General features: G+C 39.5%; 1 protein-coding gene across 1 annotated transcript in view; it reads right to left on the bottom strand.

The window, feature by feature from the left end:
* Positions 1-4938: 4938 nt before the first annotated feature.
* LOC128574166 (N-acetylated-alpha-linked acidic dipeptidase 2-like) overlaps positions 4939-17928 on the bottom strand; it is a 57609-nt gene continuing 44619 nt past the window's right edge. The window contains exons 12-13 of the mRNA XM_053574832.1: positions 16701-16793; positions 4939-5298 (exon numbers count right to left, since the gene is read on the bottom strand). Of these exons, the coding sequence (XP_053430807.1) occupies positions 5109-5298; positions 16701-16793 (283 nt within the window). The 3' untranslated portion in view covers positions 4939-5108. The remainder of the gene's footprint in view (positions 5299-16700; positions 16794-17928) is intronic.

Raw genomic sequence — 17928 nt, 5'->3', positions numbered from 1 at the left:
TATTTCATGTCAGGAATTTTTGTTCTTAAACTTTTAAAATTTTCTTTGGAAAATTCTTCCACTATCAAGGGGACTTGGATTTGTTGCCTTCCAATCCCTTGCTTTTTAAAAAATCAGGCATTCCTAAGCTGAAAATTCATGTCATACATACAGCTACAATAAGTAAACTTTTAAAAACCAATTTAGGAGGACTGGTGTCTGTTTTAAGGCATTTAAGTATATACTCTGTAACTTTTTTTTTTTTTTTTTACAGTTCTATCTTCTTGAACCTTCAATTACTGTTGTTGATGTTCTATTGCAAATTATTTTGACCTGGCATTTATATTTGTTATTTACTTTGCACTCTTCTGCCAGTGTCATAATTTCATGGCCTCAGTTCTGAAATGCAAGCTGAGTCTAGCTTGTTTTTAGGTTTTGTGGATAGGCTTTTTTCTGTTTTCTTTCTTTTGCTTTATATGTAGAAGGTGGTTTTGTTTTTTTCTGTACTGCTTCCCGACTGCCCAGGCATCTGACAGATTCATCCAGCAGTGTTGTTTGGCTTGTCTTTGTAGTTAATTGTGCAGGCCTGTTAATTGTGCAGGCCTGTGACTTCACACGTCACATTATCCCTAAAACACCAAAATCGCAAAGTTTTTCTTCTGCCTGGTTACTGTTTGATTCTAAACTTTTATAAAATTCTTGGTTGTGGGGTGGTGCCTGTGGCTCAGTGAGTAGGGCCCCGGCCCCATGTACCGAGGGTGGCGGGTTCAAACCCAGCCCCGACCAAACTGGAACAAAAAAATAACCGGGCGTTGTGGCGGGCACCTGTAGTCCCAGCTGCTCAGGAGACTGAGGCAAGAGAATCACGTAAGCCCAAGAGCTGGAGGTTGCTGTGAGCTGTGTGTCGCCACCACACTCTACCGAGGGCAGTAAAGTGAGACTCTGTCTCTACAAAAAAAAAAAAAAAGACTTTATTTTTCATTTTTAGACACATTTTCCCTCTGGTCCAGGCTAGAGTGCAGTGGCGGGATCATTGTTCACTGCAACCTTTAGCGGGGCTCGTGATCCTCCTGCCTCACACTCCCAAGTAACTGGGACTGTAAGTGCACATCAACATGCCCAGCTAATTTTTCTATTATAGAAGTGTAGTTTTGTTGTTTTGCTCAGGCTGATCTCTAATTCCTGACCTCAAGTGATCCTTCTGCCTGGGCCTTCCAAAGTGTTAGGGTTACAGGTGTGAGCCACCACACCCAGCATGTCAAAATAATTTAGTTTGCCATTCCTTTTGGACTAAGCAGAGATGCTGTTTAATTAATTTGAATTGTTATCCTTTTTTAAGACTTTGCTTATATTAAAGTGATATTAGTGATAAGTCTGAAAAAAGGTCACCTCCCTGAACTTGAGGTTCAGGGTGTCCATAAAGTTCACATGCAGTTTTAAACTGTCCATTTTAAATTGCACACAAACTTTATGGACATCTGTACTTCCCCTTCCAAAAAAGAAAAATTAGTTGGGATGTATTAATGTTTTAAAACAACATAATTCTTTCCTTCATAATGTTTGAGTTTGCAGTTAGATATTTTATTGGCCTGATTAACTGGTCAATATCTGTCTTCCCCGTAAACTGCCTGTGATCTTGACACTGTTTTCACTGACCGTGATATCCCCATTTCCCAGCACCTGGTTGGCTTGTAACTGTCACACCTGTAGCACTGGCTGGTTACCGTTCTCAGAACTTTAATGAAAATCAACTTAATCTTCATGACAGCCCTATGATAGTGTCAATTATTATTTTAGGGTAAGGCGAGCTAATTTATGGCACTGTTTAAGTAATATACCCAGAGTTGAAACAAGGTAGTTTTATAGTAAAGCTAACTTCAAGGATGCAAAATTGATTGCATTCTGAACTTTGTGGACATCCTCCTTTCATTCAAAAAAGAATTACAATCCCTGGCTCAGTGCCCATAGCACAGTGGTTATAGCGCCAGCCACATGCACCAAGGCTAGCGGGTTTGAACCCAGCCAGGCCTACTGAACAATGACAACTGGAACAAAAAAAAATAGCCAGGTATTGTGGCAGGCGCCTGTAGTTCTAGCTACTTGGGAGGCTGAGGCAAGAGAATCGCTTAAGTTCAAGAGTTTAGGTTGCTGTTAGCTGTGGGCACTCCACCAAGGGTGACATAATGAAACTCTTGTCTCAAAAAAAAAAAACAAATTACAATCCCTCCTTTTGAGTACTATGCAAGTATGGAAATAAATGAATACAACAAAACACTTTAGGCATGGTATATTCTTACGGTTTAAGAAAAAATAAGTTTTAAATGTCTTCATGGTTTCACTGATCAGAATTAATGGGTTCAGTATAATTATAGTTTTATAATCATTTTTTATCAAAAATGAAAGATGAATTATAGTGTCAGATAAACCCAGACAGCCTCCTTTTTTTTAGAGGCCAATTTGGCCTGTTTTTTTTTTTTGTTGAGACAGAGTCTGATCCTATGCCCCTGAGCAGAGTGGAGTGGGCATCATAACTCACTGCAACCTCAGACTCAGGCTGTGGGCATCCCGCTGCCTCAGCCTCCGGAAGCCGCTGGGATCACAGGCGCCTGGCTGGGTTTTTCCATTTTTTTCATGAGTTGGGGTCTCTCACTCAGGCGAGTCTTGAACTCCTGAGCTCAAGCAATTCTCCCTCCTTAGCCTCCCACAGTGCTGGGATTACAGGCGTGAGCCACGGTGCCCGGCCAATTTGGCCTGTTTTTGATGCCTCACTTTAAGTCCTCCTTCCTCTGTCTTCACAGTAAAGCTACTTAAATTTATCAGCTGGAAAAGACTAAGTAGGAAGCAGAGGAGGGAACAGATTTAAGGGAGCTGAAAGCCAAGAAGATAAAACCAAAACCTGAAGACATATCTTACTCCCATGCTTCTAGGACACTCCAAAAATTCACAAAGAACTAGTTACAAGAAGTAACGAATATATTGATACCTTTTTTGTTTTTGGACAAATTGAGTGTTACTTAGCCAAGTAGTTTATAATGACCTTTCATTTACTCTTCAGAACATCTCTATGGTTACATCAAGTGTATTACTGCTTATTTTACCGAAGGAGAAATGGAGGCAAAGGAAAGCTGCATTACTGTGTGGGTCACATAGGCAACAACCGGCCAGATTGGATTTTAAAATTTGAGACTGCCTTCAAAGTTCTTGAACTATTAACCGTGCCATTGACGACAACAAATCACCATGCAAAACCAAACATTGAAACTTTCATTTGCTTATTAGAGTTTATTCCTTTACCAAGGAATTTATTAAGTTTATTAAGTTAAAGAGCTAAAGGGAAGTTGACAAGAATTGTAGATGGGTTGTTTCTTAGTGCAGCTGTAGCAGTGATTCTCAGTAAAATGCCCATGACAATGAGTTTGTCCCTTGCAGACATTTCTTTTTTTTTTTTTTTTTGGTAGAGACAGAGTCTCACTTTACTGCCCTTGGTAGAGTGCCGTAGCGTCACACGGCTCACAGCAACCTCCAGCTCTTGGGCTTACGTGATTTTCTTGCCTCATCTCCCGAGCAGCTGGGACTACAGGCGCCCGCCACAACGCCCGGCTATTTTTTTTGTTGCAGTTTGGCCAGGGCTGGGTTTGAACCCGCCACCCTCGGTATATGGGGCCGGCGCCCTACTCACTGAGCCACAGGAGCCGCCCCCTTGCAGACATTTCTAAAGGGTTGTGCACATGTGTACACAGACCCAAGGGAAGGACTCGGAAGGTGGCCATAGTAATCTTCAGCAGTGAGATACGCAGCACTTTTTCTACATGTAATGAGGATGAGCTTACAAACTGAATCGTTAGACCTCATACGTACACACCTGGACCCCCACCCAGATTAGATACTGAAGATGCTCGTCCAAGTTTCCTCGTGGTGCTGTGTTGTCATCTCCCCCTACCACTTGCCCTGGCAATCGGTAATCTAATTTCTAGCACCATAGATTAATTTGCCACTGACTTCTATGTGTAAGTAGAATCATTCATTACTTGTGTCTGTCTGCTTTCCCTCAATGGTGTCTGCCCATCGACACGTTACTGAGTAGTATTCCTTGGTGGACATGCCAGACTTCATTCATCTCGTTTGGCACTTGGGTTGTTTTCACTCTTAAGGTCCTATAAATATGAACACGCATACAAGAGTCTTCTTGTGATGAATGTTTTTGTTTCTCTTGAGTAAAAACCGAATAGCAGAATTTTAGGGTCATAAAGTAAGTATATGTTTAGCTTAATAAGAAACTGCCAAACTCATCTACCCAGAAGGAAAAAAAATCCTTTTATCAGAAGGACACTTGTACTAGACTGTTTATTGCAGCTCAATTTACAATCGCCAAAATGTGGAAACAGCCTAAATGCCCACCAACCCAGGAATGGATTAACAAGCTGTGGTATATGTATACCATGGAATACTATTCAGCCATTAAAAAAAATGGAGACTTTACATCCTTCATATTAACCTGGATGGAAGTGGAAGACATTATTCTTAGTAAAGCATCACAAGAATGGAGAAGCATGAATTCTATGTACTCAATTTTGATATGAGGTCAATTAATGACAATTAAGGTTATGGAGGGGGGAGGAAAAGCAGAGAGAGGGATGGAGGGAGGGGGGTAGGGCCTTGGTGTGTGCCACACCTTCTGGGGGCAAGACATGATTGCAAGAGGGACTTTACCTAACAAATGCAATCAGTGTAACCTGGGTTATTGTACCCTCCATGAATCCCCAACAATAAAAAAAAAAAAAAGAAAAGAAAAGAAACTGCCAAACTAATTTCCAAAGTGGTTTTATTATTTTTCATGACCACCAGCAAAGTGTGAGAACTCAAGTTTCTTGCCATGATTTCACTTGGGGAATTTTCCCTTAGCTTCTTTCTGACAGATTTTTTTTTATTTTGTTACAGTAACACTTTGGTTATGTAGCTGTGAATTTTTAAAGAGGAGATGAACAAGACAACTCTGTGATCAAAACGTGACATGAAATCAAGATTTTAGGACATTCTGGCTTTGTGGATTATCAAAAAGAACCTTCAGCTTTATCCTCAGACTGTCAGCAACACCTTTAATAACAACTTAGTTAAGACCTTGACTAAGGCTATAACACTTCTTTCAGCGTCCCTGCTGCTGCTTGAATTGTAAAAGCTGCAACTGAAATATGTTTCTTTACTTCCGTCCAGGCCAAATGAGGGTCTGCTTTATTTTCAATATCGAACATGGCATCGTAGATCCCTGGAAATGATTCTCCAGCGTATTTGTTGTGGCTACTTGGGGCAAAGATGATGTGCCTAAAATTAAAAAAAAAAAAAAAGAAATACCACAAGTTCAATTACAGAGTATATACTGGGGGTGCCAAAAAGATGTTACAAATTTTAAGAGACGCTATCTATGTATTCCTTTTCTAAGTTGAACTTAATTACAGTAGCATTGGGTAGTATGATGTTCACTCAAAAGATGGCATTAAATGAATGCTAGTGTTACCATGCGACAGGCATGACTAGCACAGCCTTTTCTCTTAAAACATGCATACATCTTTTTGGCGTCCTCTGTATATCCTTTTTATTTTTGGTTAGACATCTTATACAGAGTGTTCGGGCTTTACGGACACCTGTATCACTATGTTTTCTCCTCAAATCTACGTTTGTTACTCCAATAGGAAGATCGTAGGTACACGTACCCACAAGCTGACCATGCACATTTAGCTAAGACTGTCAGGAATCATACCATGTTGCTAACCCATGCTTCTGTGGAAGTAAGTTCTTTCTTGTAAATTGTTCATAGTGTTGTCTAAGCATCTGAGCATCTGTAAACATGGTGCTTTATGTATGCTTTATGGATTTTTTAATAAGAAAGATTCAGGGGATAAATTACGTTGTCTTTTTTAAGTAGACAAAACGAGTGACATTTTCCCAATAATTTTCACATATTAAAAAAAGATAATTTAAGGAAGCTTTTATAAAGTTCCATAAATGGCAAGGAGAACGAAGTCCATTCCACAAAGGTAAAACAGTTGTATATGAGTTGCCCACAAAGACATACTCAATTTCTGATCTAGAAGGAAAGTGTTATTTTAGACAGTCTCAAGCTGTTGCCCTGGGTACAGTGCCATGGCATCACAGCTCACAGCAACCTCCAGCTTCTTGGGTTTAGGAGATTCTCTTGCCTCAGCCTCCCAAGTAGCTGGGACTACAGGCTCCCAGCTATTTTTCCGTTGCAGTTTGGCTGGGGGCGGGGTTCAAACCCACCACCCTCGGTATATGGGGCCGGCGCCCTACTCAGCCACAGGCGCTGCCCCTAAATTTACTTATTTATTTTTGAGACAGAGTCTCACTATGTTGCCCTCAGTGGAGTGCCATGGCGTCACGGCTCACAGCTACCTCAAACTCTTGGGCTCAAGCGATTATCTTGCCTCAGCCTCCCGAGTTGCTGAGATTACAGGTATGAGCCACTGCAAACACCCCAATTTTTTTTTTTTTTTTTGAGACAGAGCCTCAAGCCATCATTCTGGGTAGAGTGCTATGGCATCACAGCTTATAGCAACCTCAAACTCCTGGGCTCAAGCGATTCTCTTGCCTCCATCTCCCAAGTAGCTGGGATTGGGGCAGCACTTGTAGCTGAAAGGAGTGGGGTGCCGGCCCCATATACTGGAGGTGGCAGTTCAAACTCAGCCCCAGCCAAAAACCTCAAAAAACAAACAAAAACAAACAAACAAAAAAAAAAAACAAGTAGCTGGGATTACAGGCACCTGCCACAACGCCCGGCTATTTTTTGGTTGTAGTTGTCATTGTTGTTTGGTGGGCCCCAGGCTGTATTAGAACCCACCAGCTCTGGTGTATGTGGCTGGCACCCTCGCCGCTTGAGCGACAGGTGCCAATCCAAGAAGGAAAGTTTTATAATTGTTTTCCTACTTCACGTAAGTAGCTCAAGAGATCAAACTCCTTCTTTCTGCAATAAATGTGTGGAATTTTGCTTTCAAGAACAGGGTGCCGGCCCCATATACCAAGGGTGGCCAGTTCAAACCCGGCCCCGGCCAAACTGCAACGAAAAAATAGCCGGGCGTTGTGGCGGGCACCTGTAGTCCCAGTTACTCGGGAGGCTGAGGCAGGAGAATCGCCTAAGCCCAGGAGTTGGAGGTTACTGTGAGCTGTGTGACGCCATGGCACTCTACCAAGGGCGATAAAGTGAAACTCTGTCTCTACAAAAAAAAAAAAAAGAAAGCAATATATTTTATTAAACATTTATCAGGAATTAACCAATCAAGTCCTAGAGCTTATTCAAAATGTAAATCTGTATGAAACAATATAGGGCTCTTTGTGTTAATGATTGAAGAAATTTATAATGCTAATCACTTATATACTCTGAGGCACATAAGGGTTTATTACTCTCACCTTTTAAATTTTACTGACCCCAAATGGAGCTTTCTTATAAAAATCAGTATCTATGCTAAGCTGTTTACAAACACTGATATGAATGAGATTACAGAAAAAAAGTCATTGGTATTCCTTAGCATACTTACCCTCTGCTGGAGTATTGTAAAGGGAGAATATAATTTAAAAGTTACTAACAAAAAGAATCAAGCTGAATCATCAACCTAGCATCTAACCCCTCTGGTGCTTTTGGCAAATTACCTCTTTTTTAAAACTTGTCTCAGATGTCTAAGGAACTGAAATAGCTTCTGCCTGGAGTAGTAACTAACTGAGATTGTAGAGTGAGACTGCCCATGTTTTAAATCAGAAGACTGTCAGAGTCTCAAGCTGTTGCCCTGGGTAGAGTGCTGTAGCATCACAGCTCACAGCAACCTCCAGCACTTATCATTTAACCTCTCTGGACCTGTTTCTTCATATTAAAAACAGGGTAGTAATAGTAATTGTAATTGTCATGAGAGTCGAATGATGGATGGAAATCATTCAAGATAGTTTGATACTTCCTAGCTATTCCTCTGAAGCTAAATCCTTTCCTTGGGTCTCTCAGATAAGAAGCAGGCAGTTAGCCAATCTGTAATGCTTACACAACTCAAATACCTTTTCATGAATGCTGGACTCAAACATTCTAGCCCCTTCACCATTCAGACTCTGGTCTAGCTCTCAAGGTTTCAGGTGGATCATGATACAATTTATCAGTCTTCCAATAAACGTTTCTGCATCTTTAACTAGTTCAAGAAATACTACAGCAGAATACAGACAACAGTCCACATTTCTTAGTCTTCCTTTTCCTCAACTTTTCCCTCAATACATAGTAATTATTCACTGATCAGTTATAATAATGCAAATGTTAAAACTTCATAATAAAGTGCTTTGCAGTTTTTAAATAATTCTGCATACTTTATTTCTTTTGATGTTCTCAAGACTACATTCCAGACTGTTAGTTTTTTGTTGCTACTGTGATGTATTACCACAAACTCAGTGACTTTTAAAAAGCCCACAATTTTATTATCTTAAAGTTCTATAGGTTAGGAGTCTGACTCAAGTCTCACTGAGCTAAAATCAAGGTATTAGCAGCGCCACTTCCCTCCTGGAGGCTCTCTAGCAAATCCCTGTCCTTGCTTTTTCCAGCATCTAGAGGCCACCCACATTCCCACATCTCCAAAACAAACAGCAGCTGGTCTGAGTCGCCTGGCATCACTTTCTCCTCTGCTGCAGGAGGACTTAAGAATCTTTGTGGTTACACAGGGGTTACACCTGTGTAATCGAGAGAACTGTCTCTGAAGTCAGCCAATTAGTGACGCTAATTCTATCTGCTACCTGAATTCCTCTTTGCCAGGTAACCTCACATAGTCAGGTTCCAAGAATTAGACAACAGACACCTTTGAGAGGTCAGCATGCCTACCATACAGAACAATTTACATGAAATTTCCTCAGAGAAAAAAAGACAAGAGAGGGCAGCGCCTGTGGGCTCAAGGACAAGGGCGCTGGCCCCATATACCAGGGGTGGTGAGTTCAACCCTGGCCCCAGCCAAAACTGCAAAAAAAAAAAAAAAAAGATTATGTAACATAATAACATATATAGTATACATATATATATGAACTATATATATAATTATATATATAGAGAGAGAGAAACAGTCTGAAGGCAGCTGGCCCTTACACATTTTCTGCAGAGTGAGGACCCTCTGAGAAGATGGTGCCTACAGGGGAGGGAAGTCCTCAACAAACAGTGAGTTTGCTGGTACCATGACCTTAAACTCAGTCTCTAGAACTGTGAGAAAATAAATTTTTGTTCTTTATAAATTACCCAGTCTCTGGTATTTTGTTACAGCAGCAAGAATGGACTAAGAGACATGCTCTTTATTCTCCCAGGAACATTTAGCTTACAGTTCTGAATTTCAAGATGAATATTTCATATATTCCACATTAAAAACATTTCACTTAAATTTAGGTACAATTTTTCCTGATTCATTCATTACTGAATCTCAGAAAACTGTGATTTTAAGAAATACATATAAGAGATGTGTAATGTATAATTTTTATTTTTTTGCAGTTTTTGGCTGGGGCTGGGTTCGAACCCTCCACCTCTAGTATATGGGGCCAGCGCCCCACTCCTCTGAGCCACAGGCGCTGCCCTTAATCTATAATTTTATGCTACTATAAACCTTGTAATCACCTCTTTGAGGTTCATGAAATACCAGGTGTTAAAAAGTGGCATGGATTCATTACACATAGTGAAGCTTTTGATTCTCACTCAGATTTTACAAGATTACTTTTAACCTGATCTACATTACCGATAAGGAAAAAAACTTCAAAATGAAATTATTATTTAAAACAAATGAGAAATTCTGGGTGGTATATGGGTCATTATGAACGTTTTGAGACAGACTATGTTATGGTCCATTATTTCACTTCACAGAACACAGTGAAAAGGATACGTTCTGATTCACTGGTGCAAGTTTCAACTTGTTTGGGCTTGCTGGTGTTGCTGGGAAGGCTTCATTTGTTTCCATCTGTCTGGATTTTATACTTCTTCATTTTTGTGTATCTCAAGATTTTGTAATGACCCACACATCATAGCTACATTTCTCTTAGAGGTTATTGATAATATGGCTACATTTCTCTAACACGTTATTGAAAAAAGTAAGTATGAAGTCTGTTACATATTCAGGTCATAAAGTGATCCTTATAGTCATGAAGGGAAATTTAATTTCATTTGACTGCACTAGTCTGAAACGTAGCAATATGAACTGCATTTTGCAGTGGCTCACGCCTGTAATCTGTCCTCCCAGCCACTCAAAAGGCTGAGACAGGAGGAATGCTTAAGCCTAGGAGTTCTACACCAGACTGAGCACAGAGCAAGAGCTTGTCTCAAAAATGAATATATAATCTTAATGTTCAGCTAACAGTACAAAATGTATTCTAAAAACTATGGTACAGTCTTTTTGGAGAATAGTTAGACAGTAACCTACTCAAATTCTTAAGTGTGCTTATCCTTTGACGCCAAAATCCTGACCCAAGGTCCTGACTATACAGATACTAACAAATGTTCAAGAAGGACATAAGGATGTTTTATTTCAGTACTTATTATAACAGTAAGTAACTGAGGGAATAAAACTAATTAAAAAGTCAGTAAACTTCTTAGAGGGTGGGGCCTGTGGCTCAAAGGAGTAGGGTGCCGGCCCCATATGCTGGAGGTGGAGGGTTCAAACCCAGCCCCGGCCAAAAACTGCAAAAAAACAAACACAAAAAAAGTCAGTAAGGAGTAGTTAAAATTATAGATGTAAAACATGGAATGGAACACCATGTAGCAGATTAGAAGAAAGAGGTAAAACTACTTGTACAAATAAACGTGTACATATATTATATATTGATAATGGAAATATCTCTAAGATACATTCTTAAGGAAAAAAGCAAATTGTAAAATACTGTCCCACTTATATATATATAAATGTACTTATAGACATATAAAAAATGTGAATATATATGAATGTATAAATGTGTACATTTAAATGCAAATATATATGATATAAATGTTTCATATGTAAGTGTATATATAAACATATACACATAGAGAAATACATACAGTCATCCCTCAGTATCTGTGAGTGATTAGGTCCAAGAATCTCTGTGGATACTGAAGTCCACAGATGCTCAAGTCCCTTATATAAGCATTTGCATATATTCTATGCATATCCTTCTTATACTTTAAATTTTTTTCTAATTTACATAATTATTTTTTTAGAGACAAGTTCTTGCTCTGTTGCCCAGGCAGGAGTGCAGTGGTGTGATCATAACTCAATGCAATCTCTAACCCCTGGGCTTAAGCAATTCTCCTGCCTCAGCCTTCTCAGTAGCTGAGAATACAGGTGTCAGCCACTGTGTCTGGCTAATATTTCTTTTTTGTGGAGACGAGTCTTGCTATGTTGCCCAGACTGATCTTGAACTTTTGGCCTTAAGTGATCCTCGACTATATAAATGTGTATACATATTAAATGTATGTGTGTATATGAGGTTGACAATTAAGTTTGTGAACTCATCCTAGAATAAGTGCTACGTACCTCATTGCTGAATATGACTACTGTCCCCAGATGGCCAAGGGGAATGTGGCAGAGGGATCCTCACACCCTAGATACCCCTTAGCATGCCCATTTTAATGAGGTAAGCCATTCAGCGGAGTGGGCAGAACAATGGCCAACCCCCGAGTTTGGGGAATGTTTTGAAACAAGAGTTCCTGTAATGTTGGAACAAGGACTTTGTACTCGGGCTCCTGTGAGGCGTGGCCCCTCTACGAAGGGTGGCCCCTCCAAGAGTTCCCCACACCCACATTGTTGCTATACTGATAAGCTTGATAAAAATGCCTGGAACTGGGTGGGGGCAACTCTAGTTTAGTCCCCACTTCTGTTCTTTTCATTAATAAACTCCACTTTGGTCCCCATACCGGCCTCTACTGCTTTCTGTGGTCTATCACCCCATTTCTATCTTGTACCCAACAGAGAGTACTTCAAAGATGACCATATGGATATTCTGCAATGAGATGTGTAACACTTTTTCTAAAATGAGTTCACAAACTTAAATGTATGACCTTGTATATACACACACATATAAGTGCATTAAAATTTTCATACTAAGAAATGCAAATCAAAACTACTTTGAGATATCAACCTAACCCCAGGAAGAGTAGCCCACCTAATAAAATCCCAAAACCAGAGACGCTGGCGTGGATGTGGAGAAAAGGGCACACTTCTAAATTGCTGGTGGGAATGCACACTAATACGTTCCTCCTAGAAGGATGTTTGGAGAATAGAGACCTAAAAATAGACCTGCCAATTGATCCTTTAATTCCTTTAACTAGGTTTATATCCACAAGACCAAAAATAACAATATAACAAAGACATCTGTATCAGAATGTTTATTGCAGCCCAATTCATAATTGCTAAGTCATGGAAGAAGCCCAAGTGCCCATCGACCCACGAATGGACTAGCAAATTGTGGTACATGTATACCATGGAATACTATGCAGCCTTAAAGAAAGATGGAGACTTTACCTCTTTCATGTTTACATGGATGGAGCTGGAACATATTCTTCTTAGCAAAGTATCTCAGGAATGGAAGAAAAAGTATCCAATGTACTCAGCCCTACTATGAAGCTAAATTATAGCTTTCACATGAAGGCTATAACCCAACTATAGCACAGGACTATGAGGAAAGGGTCAAGGAAGGGGAAGGGAGGGGGGAGGTTAGGGTGGAGGGAGGGTAATGGGTGGGGCCACATCTACGGGGCATCTTAGAATGGGTACAGGTGAAACTTACTAAAGGCAGAATATAAATGTCTACATACAATAACTAAGAAAATGCCATGAAGGCTACGTTGAACAGTTTGATGAGAATACTTCAGATTGTATATGAAACCAGCACATTGTACCCCTTGATTGCACTAATGTACACAGCTATGATTTAACAACAAAAAAATTAAAAAAAAATTTCATATTAAACTTTCTCTAATTTTTTTAAGAGATGGGGTCTCAAGATGTTGCTCAGGCTGTTCCTGATCTTGTTGGCTTCAAAGGTTCTCCTGCCTCTGCCTCCCAAAGGCATGCCCCACTGTGCCAGGCCTGAATCACTAAACCTTCATGTTCTTTCAGGAGAGTAACAGAACTAGGTGTGGGATGTAGAAGTGGCACTGTCCCTTTTTATTACAGATGCTTCTATAGACTGAATTTTTTATAATTACATCATAGTTTATGAATAAAATTTATAAATAAAACAGTAACACTTCAGAGAGGACTAACATTGTAGGTATTTCTTTCACTTTTTTGTCTGGTTTATATTAATACTGAACTGATGGTTGCTATTTCATTTCTACTGAAAGAACACAGGAAATTTCACCCCCAAAAATGACTCCCTGGTATAAGGAATACTTTGAATTGAAGGCCATTGGTGCTGAAGAATCCCTGGAGGGGCCTTCCTTCTATCTGCACGCACTGGCCTGACCTGACCGATGGGAAGAACCACGTGGACAACTGACTCCCACTCCCTCTTTCTGTTACCTGCCTATATTTTAGGAATGAAGGTCAAGAGTGTAAGCAGACCTGGCCCAAATCATTTAAGTCATAAATAGCTGCCTCCCAGGTTGGTTCACAAGTCAATTTTTTTCCCATATCCATTTTTCCTACCTAGAAACCTTTTATCCTCCTATACCCCTCAATTTCCTCTCTCCCTTCTAAAAGGCATAAAGATATCTGAACTCCATTGGAAAATTGGGTTATCACTGTGACTTCTCCCCATATGCATGGTAAATAAATGCATTCTCTGATTAACCTGCCTTAATTGTTAGTTGATCTTTCAATGAACTTTTGGAGAAAAGGGCCCATTTCCCTTCACCCCTATAGTATCAATGAAGAAAGATCTGTCTATGTTCTTACTTATAATGTATAAAAATAGTTGCTGTTTTCTGAGAGCATTTCTTTCTGAGATAAATCTTCCATCTCTGAGCCTATGGGGTAATAGCAATTATAATCTCCACTTAACAACTAATGAATCTGAAGCTTAAAGACGTGATTTTCCCTGGTCACACGTAGGATGTGTCAGAGCTAGGGTCTAAAAACCTGTGCTTATAATTATTTAAACATTAATGCTGATCACTAACATTTATAAGAAAGATGACATAGAGAACTTTTTGCATGATATTTGATGATAGATAGCTTTGTAAAGTAGCAAATTATCATCATCTTAATTCAGATGGGATAACCTAAGAAGTGACTTGCTCTAAATCATACGTTTGTTAATGAACTAAAACAAAGACTTTCTGACTTTAAATGCTGGGATATTTCTAACTTCTACCTTAAAGAACATAGTTTAAGAAGGATCTTGAGAAAATAGAGGCATGCAGCCAACACACAGAAATAAAACAAGATACAGATGCCTTTCACTTTAACAAGGAGGTTATGTTCTGACATAAATTGAAAATATCATTAACCAAAAATGCATTTTATACACCTAACCTACTGAAGATCACTGCTTAGCCTAGCTTACCTTAAATGTGCTCAAAACACATTAGCCTACAGTTGGGCAAAATCATTAGACACAAAGCCTATTTTATAATAAAATGCTAACTATCTTGTAATTTATTGAATACTTTACTGAAAGTGAAAAAAAAAAGAATAATTGTATACTCAAAGTACAATTTCTACTTAATGCATGTTACTTTTGCATCACCATGAAGTTGAAAAGTTGAAAGGCAAACCATTTTTTTTTCCTTTTTTTGACATGGAATCTCGCTATGTCACCCTGGGTAGAGTACTGTTGAGTCACATCTCACAGCAACCTCCAACTCTTGAGCTTAAGTGATTCTCTTGCCTCAGCCTCCCAAGTAGCTGGGACTACAGGTGCCTGCCACAACACCTGGCTATTTTTTGGTTGTAGTTGTCATTGTTGTTTAGCTGGCCCGAGCTATAAGGCAAATCATTTTTAAGTCAGGAACCATTTATATTTCTTTAGGTAAAATAGGACATACACCTTCAAAAATCTACAAGATTATATAGAAATAGAGCAAGACTTATTCTGTTTGACCCCAAAGAGCAGAACCAAGGGAGAAAATTAAAGGAAAATAGATTTCAGATCCTTGTGAAGAAAACGTTCTAATAATTAGACTTCCCCTAAAATGGAAGGGGCTTCCTCAGGAGGCAGCAAGCTTTCCATCACCGGGAAATTCAGAGACTGAATAGCTACTTATCTGAGAATGTACAGAAGGGATTGATGTGGAAGGTTGAGCTAGATAAGCTGTATGATCCCCTTTAAGATTCTACAGCTTGAAGATTTTGTTAGAAAGAATTCATTTTCAACTATCGATTACCATATTCACCCACAGCAAAGCAATAAACAATATAAAATTTATTCTTCTTTTTATTTATTTTTATTTATTTATTTATTTTTATTAGTATTAGATCATAGCTGTGTACATTAATGCGATCATGAGGCACCATGCACTGGTTTTATAAACAGTTCGACACATTTTCATCACACTGGTTAACATAGCATTCCTGGCATTTTCTTAGTTACTGTGTTAAGACATTTACATTCTGCATTCACTAAGTTTCACATGTACCCTTGTAAGATGCACCGCAGGTGTAATCCCAGCAATCACCCTCCTTCTGCCCAACCTCCCCCCACTCCCGTCCCTTTCTCCATATTCTTAGGTTATAACTGGGTTATAGCTTTCCTATGAAAGCCATAAATTAGTTTCATAGTAGGGCTGAGTACATTGGATACCTTTTCTTCCATTCTTGAGATACTTTACTAAGAAGAATATGTTCCAGCTCCATCCATGTAAACAGGAAAGAGGTAAAGTCTCCATCTTTCTTTAAAGCTGTGTAATATTCCATGGTGTACATATACCACAATTTATTAATCCATTTGTGGATCGATGGGCATTTGGGCTTTTTCCATGACTTAGCAATTGTGAATTGGGCTGCAATAAAGGGATTCTACTACAAAACTCTTAGAAGTGATCAAGGAATACAGCAGTCTCAGGTTACAAAATTTATTCTTCTAATTCATGCATTATACTATTATTAGATGCATAATCTTACTTATATTCCCTACAGTAAACACATTCACCTTCCAGTCATCTAGTGACATTAGTTTAAAGATGACTTTAGGAATGCTGTTTTTGGTCATAGTGATGTGTATACATGTATATGTATATACATGTGTGTGTGTGTGTGTATATATATATATATTTCTCCTCCTCCCCCCACTGTTGGTAGAGTGCCCTGGCACTCACGGCAACTTCAAACCTTTGGGCTCAAGCAGTCGTCTTGCCTCAGTCTCACGAGTAGCGTAGCTGAGACTTACAGGCACCCGTCACAATGCCTGGCTAGCTTTTCTATTTTTAGTAGAGATGGGGGGCGGGGCAGGTGGAGTCTTACTTTTGTTCAGGCTCGTCTTAAACTCCTGAGCTCAAGCAATCCTCCAGTCTCAGCCTCCCCAAGTGCTAGGATTACAGTTGTGAGCCACCATCCCCAGCTGACATGTACTCTTTAGTACAGCTTTTCAACCTTTTTTACCTCATAGCACACTTGAACATATAGTTAAACTTCTGTGGCATACTTATGTTGGTTAAAAAAAAAAAAAAGAGTAAAAAAAGAATATACTTACTGTGATTTGAACTTCTTTCAAAAATTATTAATTAATGAGCTTTAAAATTGTTCACAGCACACCTGTTGAGAATCACTGCTTTAGTGGGACATCTGTTGTCTCCTTACCTGTAGAACTGCCTCCCGGGTAAACCAAGGGGATCAATGAACGCTCTTTCCATCAGCATCAATTGGTCGTTCATGACTCTCACTGCAATGGGACTTAGAGAACAAGATGTACATAATTATAATCTTTACCATGAAACCCATTTTTTTTTTCAGAGAGTCTCAAGCTGTCACCCTGGGTAGAGTGCTATGGCGTCACAGCTCACAGCAACCTCAAACTCTTGGGCCTAAGCAATTCTCTTGCCTTAACCTTCCAAGGAGCTGGGACTATAGGCACCTGCCACAATGCCCAGCTATTTTTTGGTTGTAGTTGTCATTGTTTGGCAGGCTCGGGCTGGATTTGAACCCACCAGCTCCAGTGTATGTGGCTGGCACCCTAACCACTTGAGCTACAAGCGCCGAGCCCCAAGAAAACCATTTTAAAACAATATTAAAGACAAGCCATGAGAAAATAAACATCTAAAATCAATAGATTAATAGATTTTTAACAAAACATATGTTAACATAATTAAGCTTTACATGATAAGCTCCAATAACAGCAGGGTCAGCCTATATTTTTAATAAACAGAGAGACCCACTGGGAAACAGTTTGTTTCATTTTTCTAGATCATAGACTGATAAAAAAGAACTGAAAGCCATTTTTTATTTCTTTCTAGGAGGATATCCAGACCTCTTGGAAAGGGAGACAGAGCGTTGTTCCTGATAAGCTTTTCAGTTCTGTGGAAGAATGGAGCAGATAAAGCTGGGCAGTAAAGAGTAAATGGTGTCGGTCAGAAGGGTGGGAGGCAGCTGCACACAGCCGACAGGGAGTTCCTTTCACACTCAGACTTTCTTTTTGGGATGCTGAACAAGTTCCCTGGGCTCTGCTATCATCTCAGGGAGAACGAAGCCCCTCAATGCTGACTTATTCAGCCTTCTGGCAATATGTCAATAATACTGATTAAGTCTGAAAAAATGTGACATGGACTGAAACAATTTATGCTTGTTACATAATGTCTTACTTTGAATATACCTTTTAAACTATTCTGAACTTAAAAGTGGTAAGATATTAAGTGAAATGCAAAAATGCATCAATGAAAAAAGAAGTTTTCTCTTTTGTTTTTTTCAGTGTTAAGACAACAGGGTCGGGCGGCGCCTGTGGCTCAAGGAGTAGGGCGCTGGTCCCATATGCCGGAGGTGGCGGGTTCAAACCCAGCCCGGGCCAAAAACCACAAAAAAAAAAAAAAAAAAA

Source organism: Nycticebus coucang, chromosome 21 (assembly GCF_027406575.1).
Source record: "Nycticebus coucang isolate mNycCou1 chromosome 21, mNycCou1.pri, whole genome shotgun sequence".
Classification (NCBI taxonomy): domain Eukaryota; kingdom Metazoa; phylum Chordata; class Mammalia; order Primates; family Lorisidae; genus Nycticebus; species Nycticebus coucang.
Note: the sequence above shows the minus strand (reverse complement) of the source record. Positions and strands in the feature narration are given on the sequence as shown.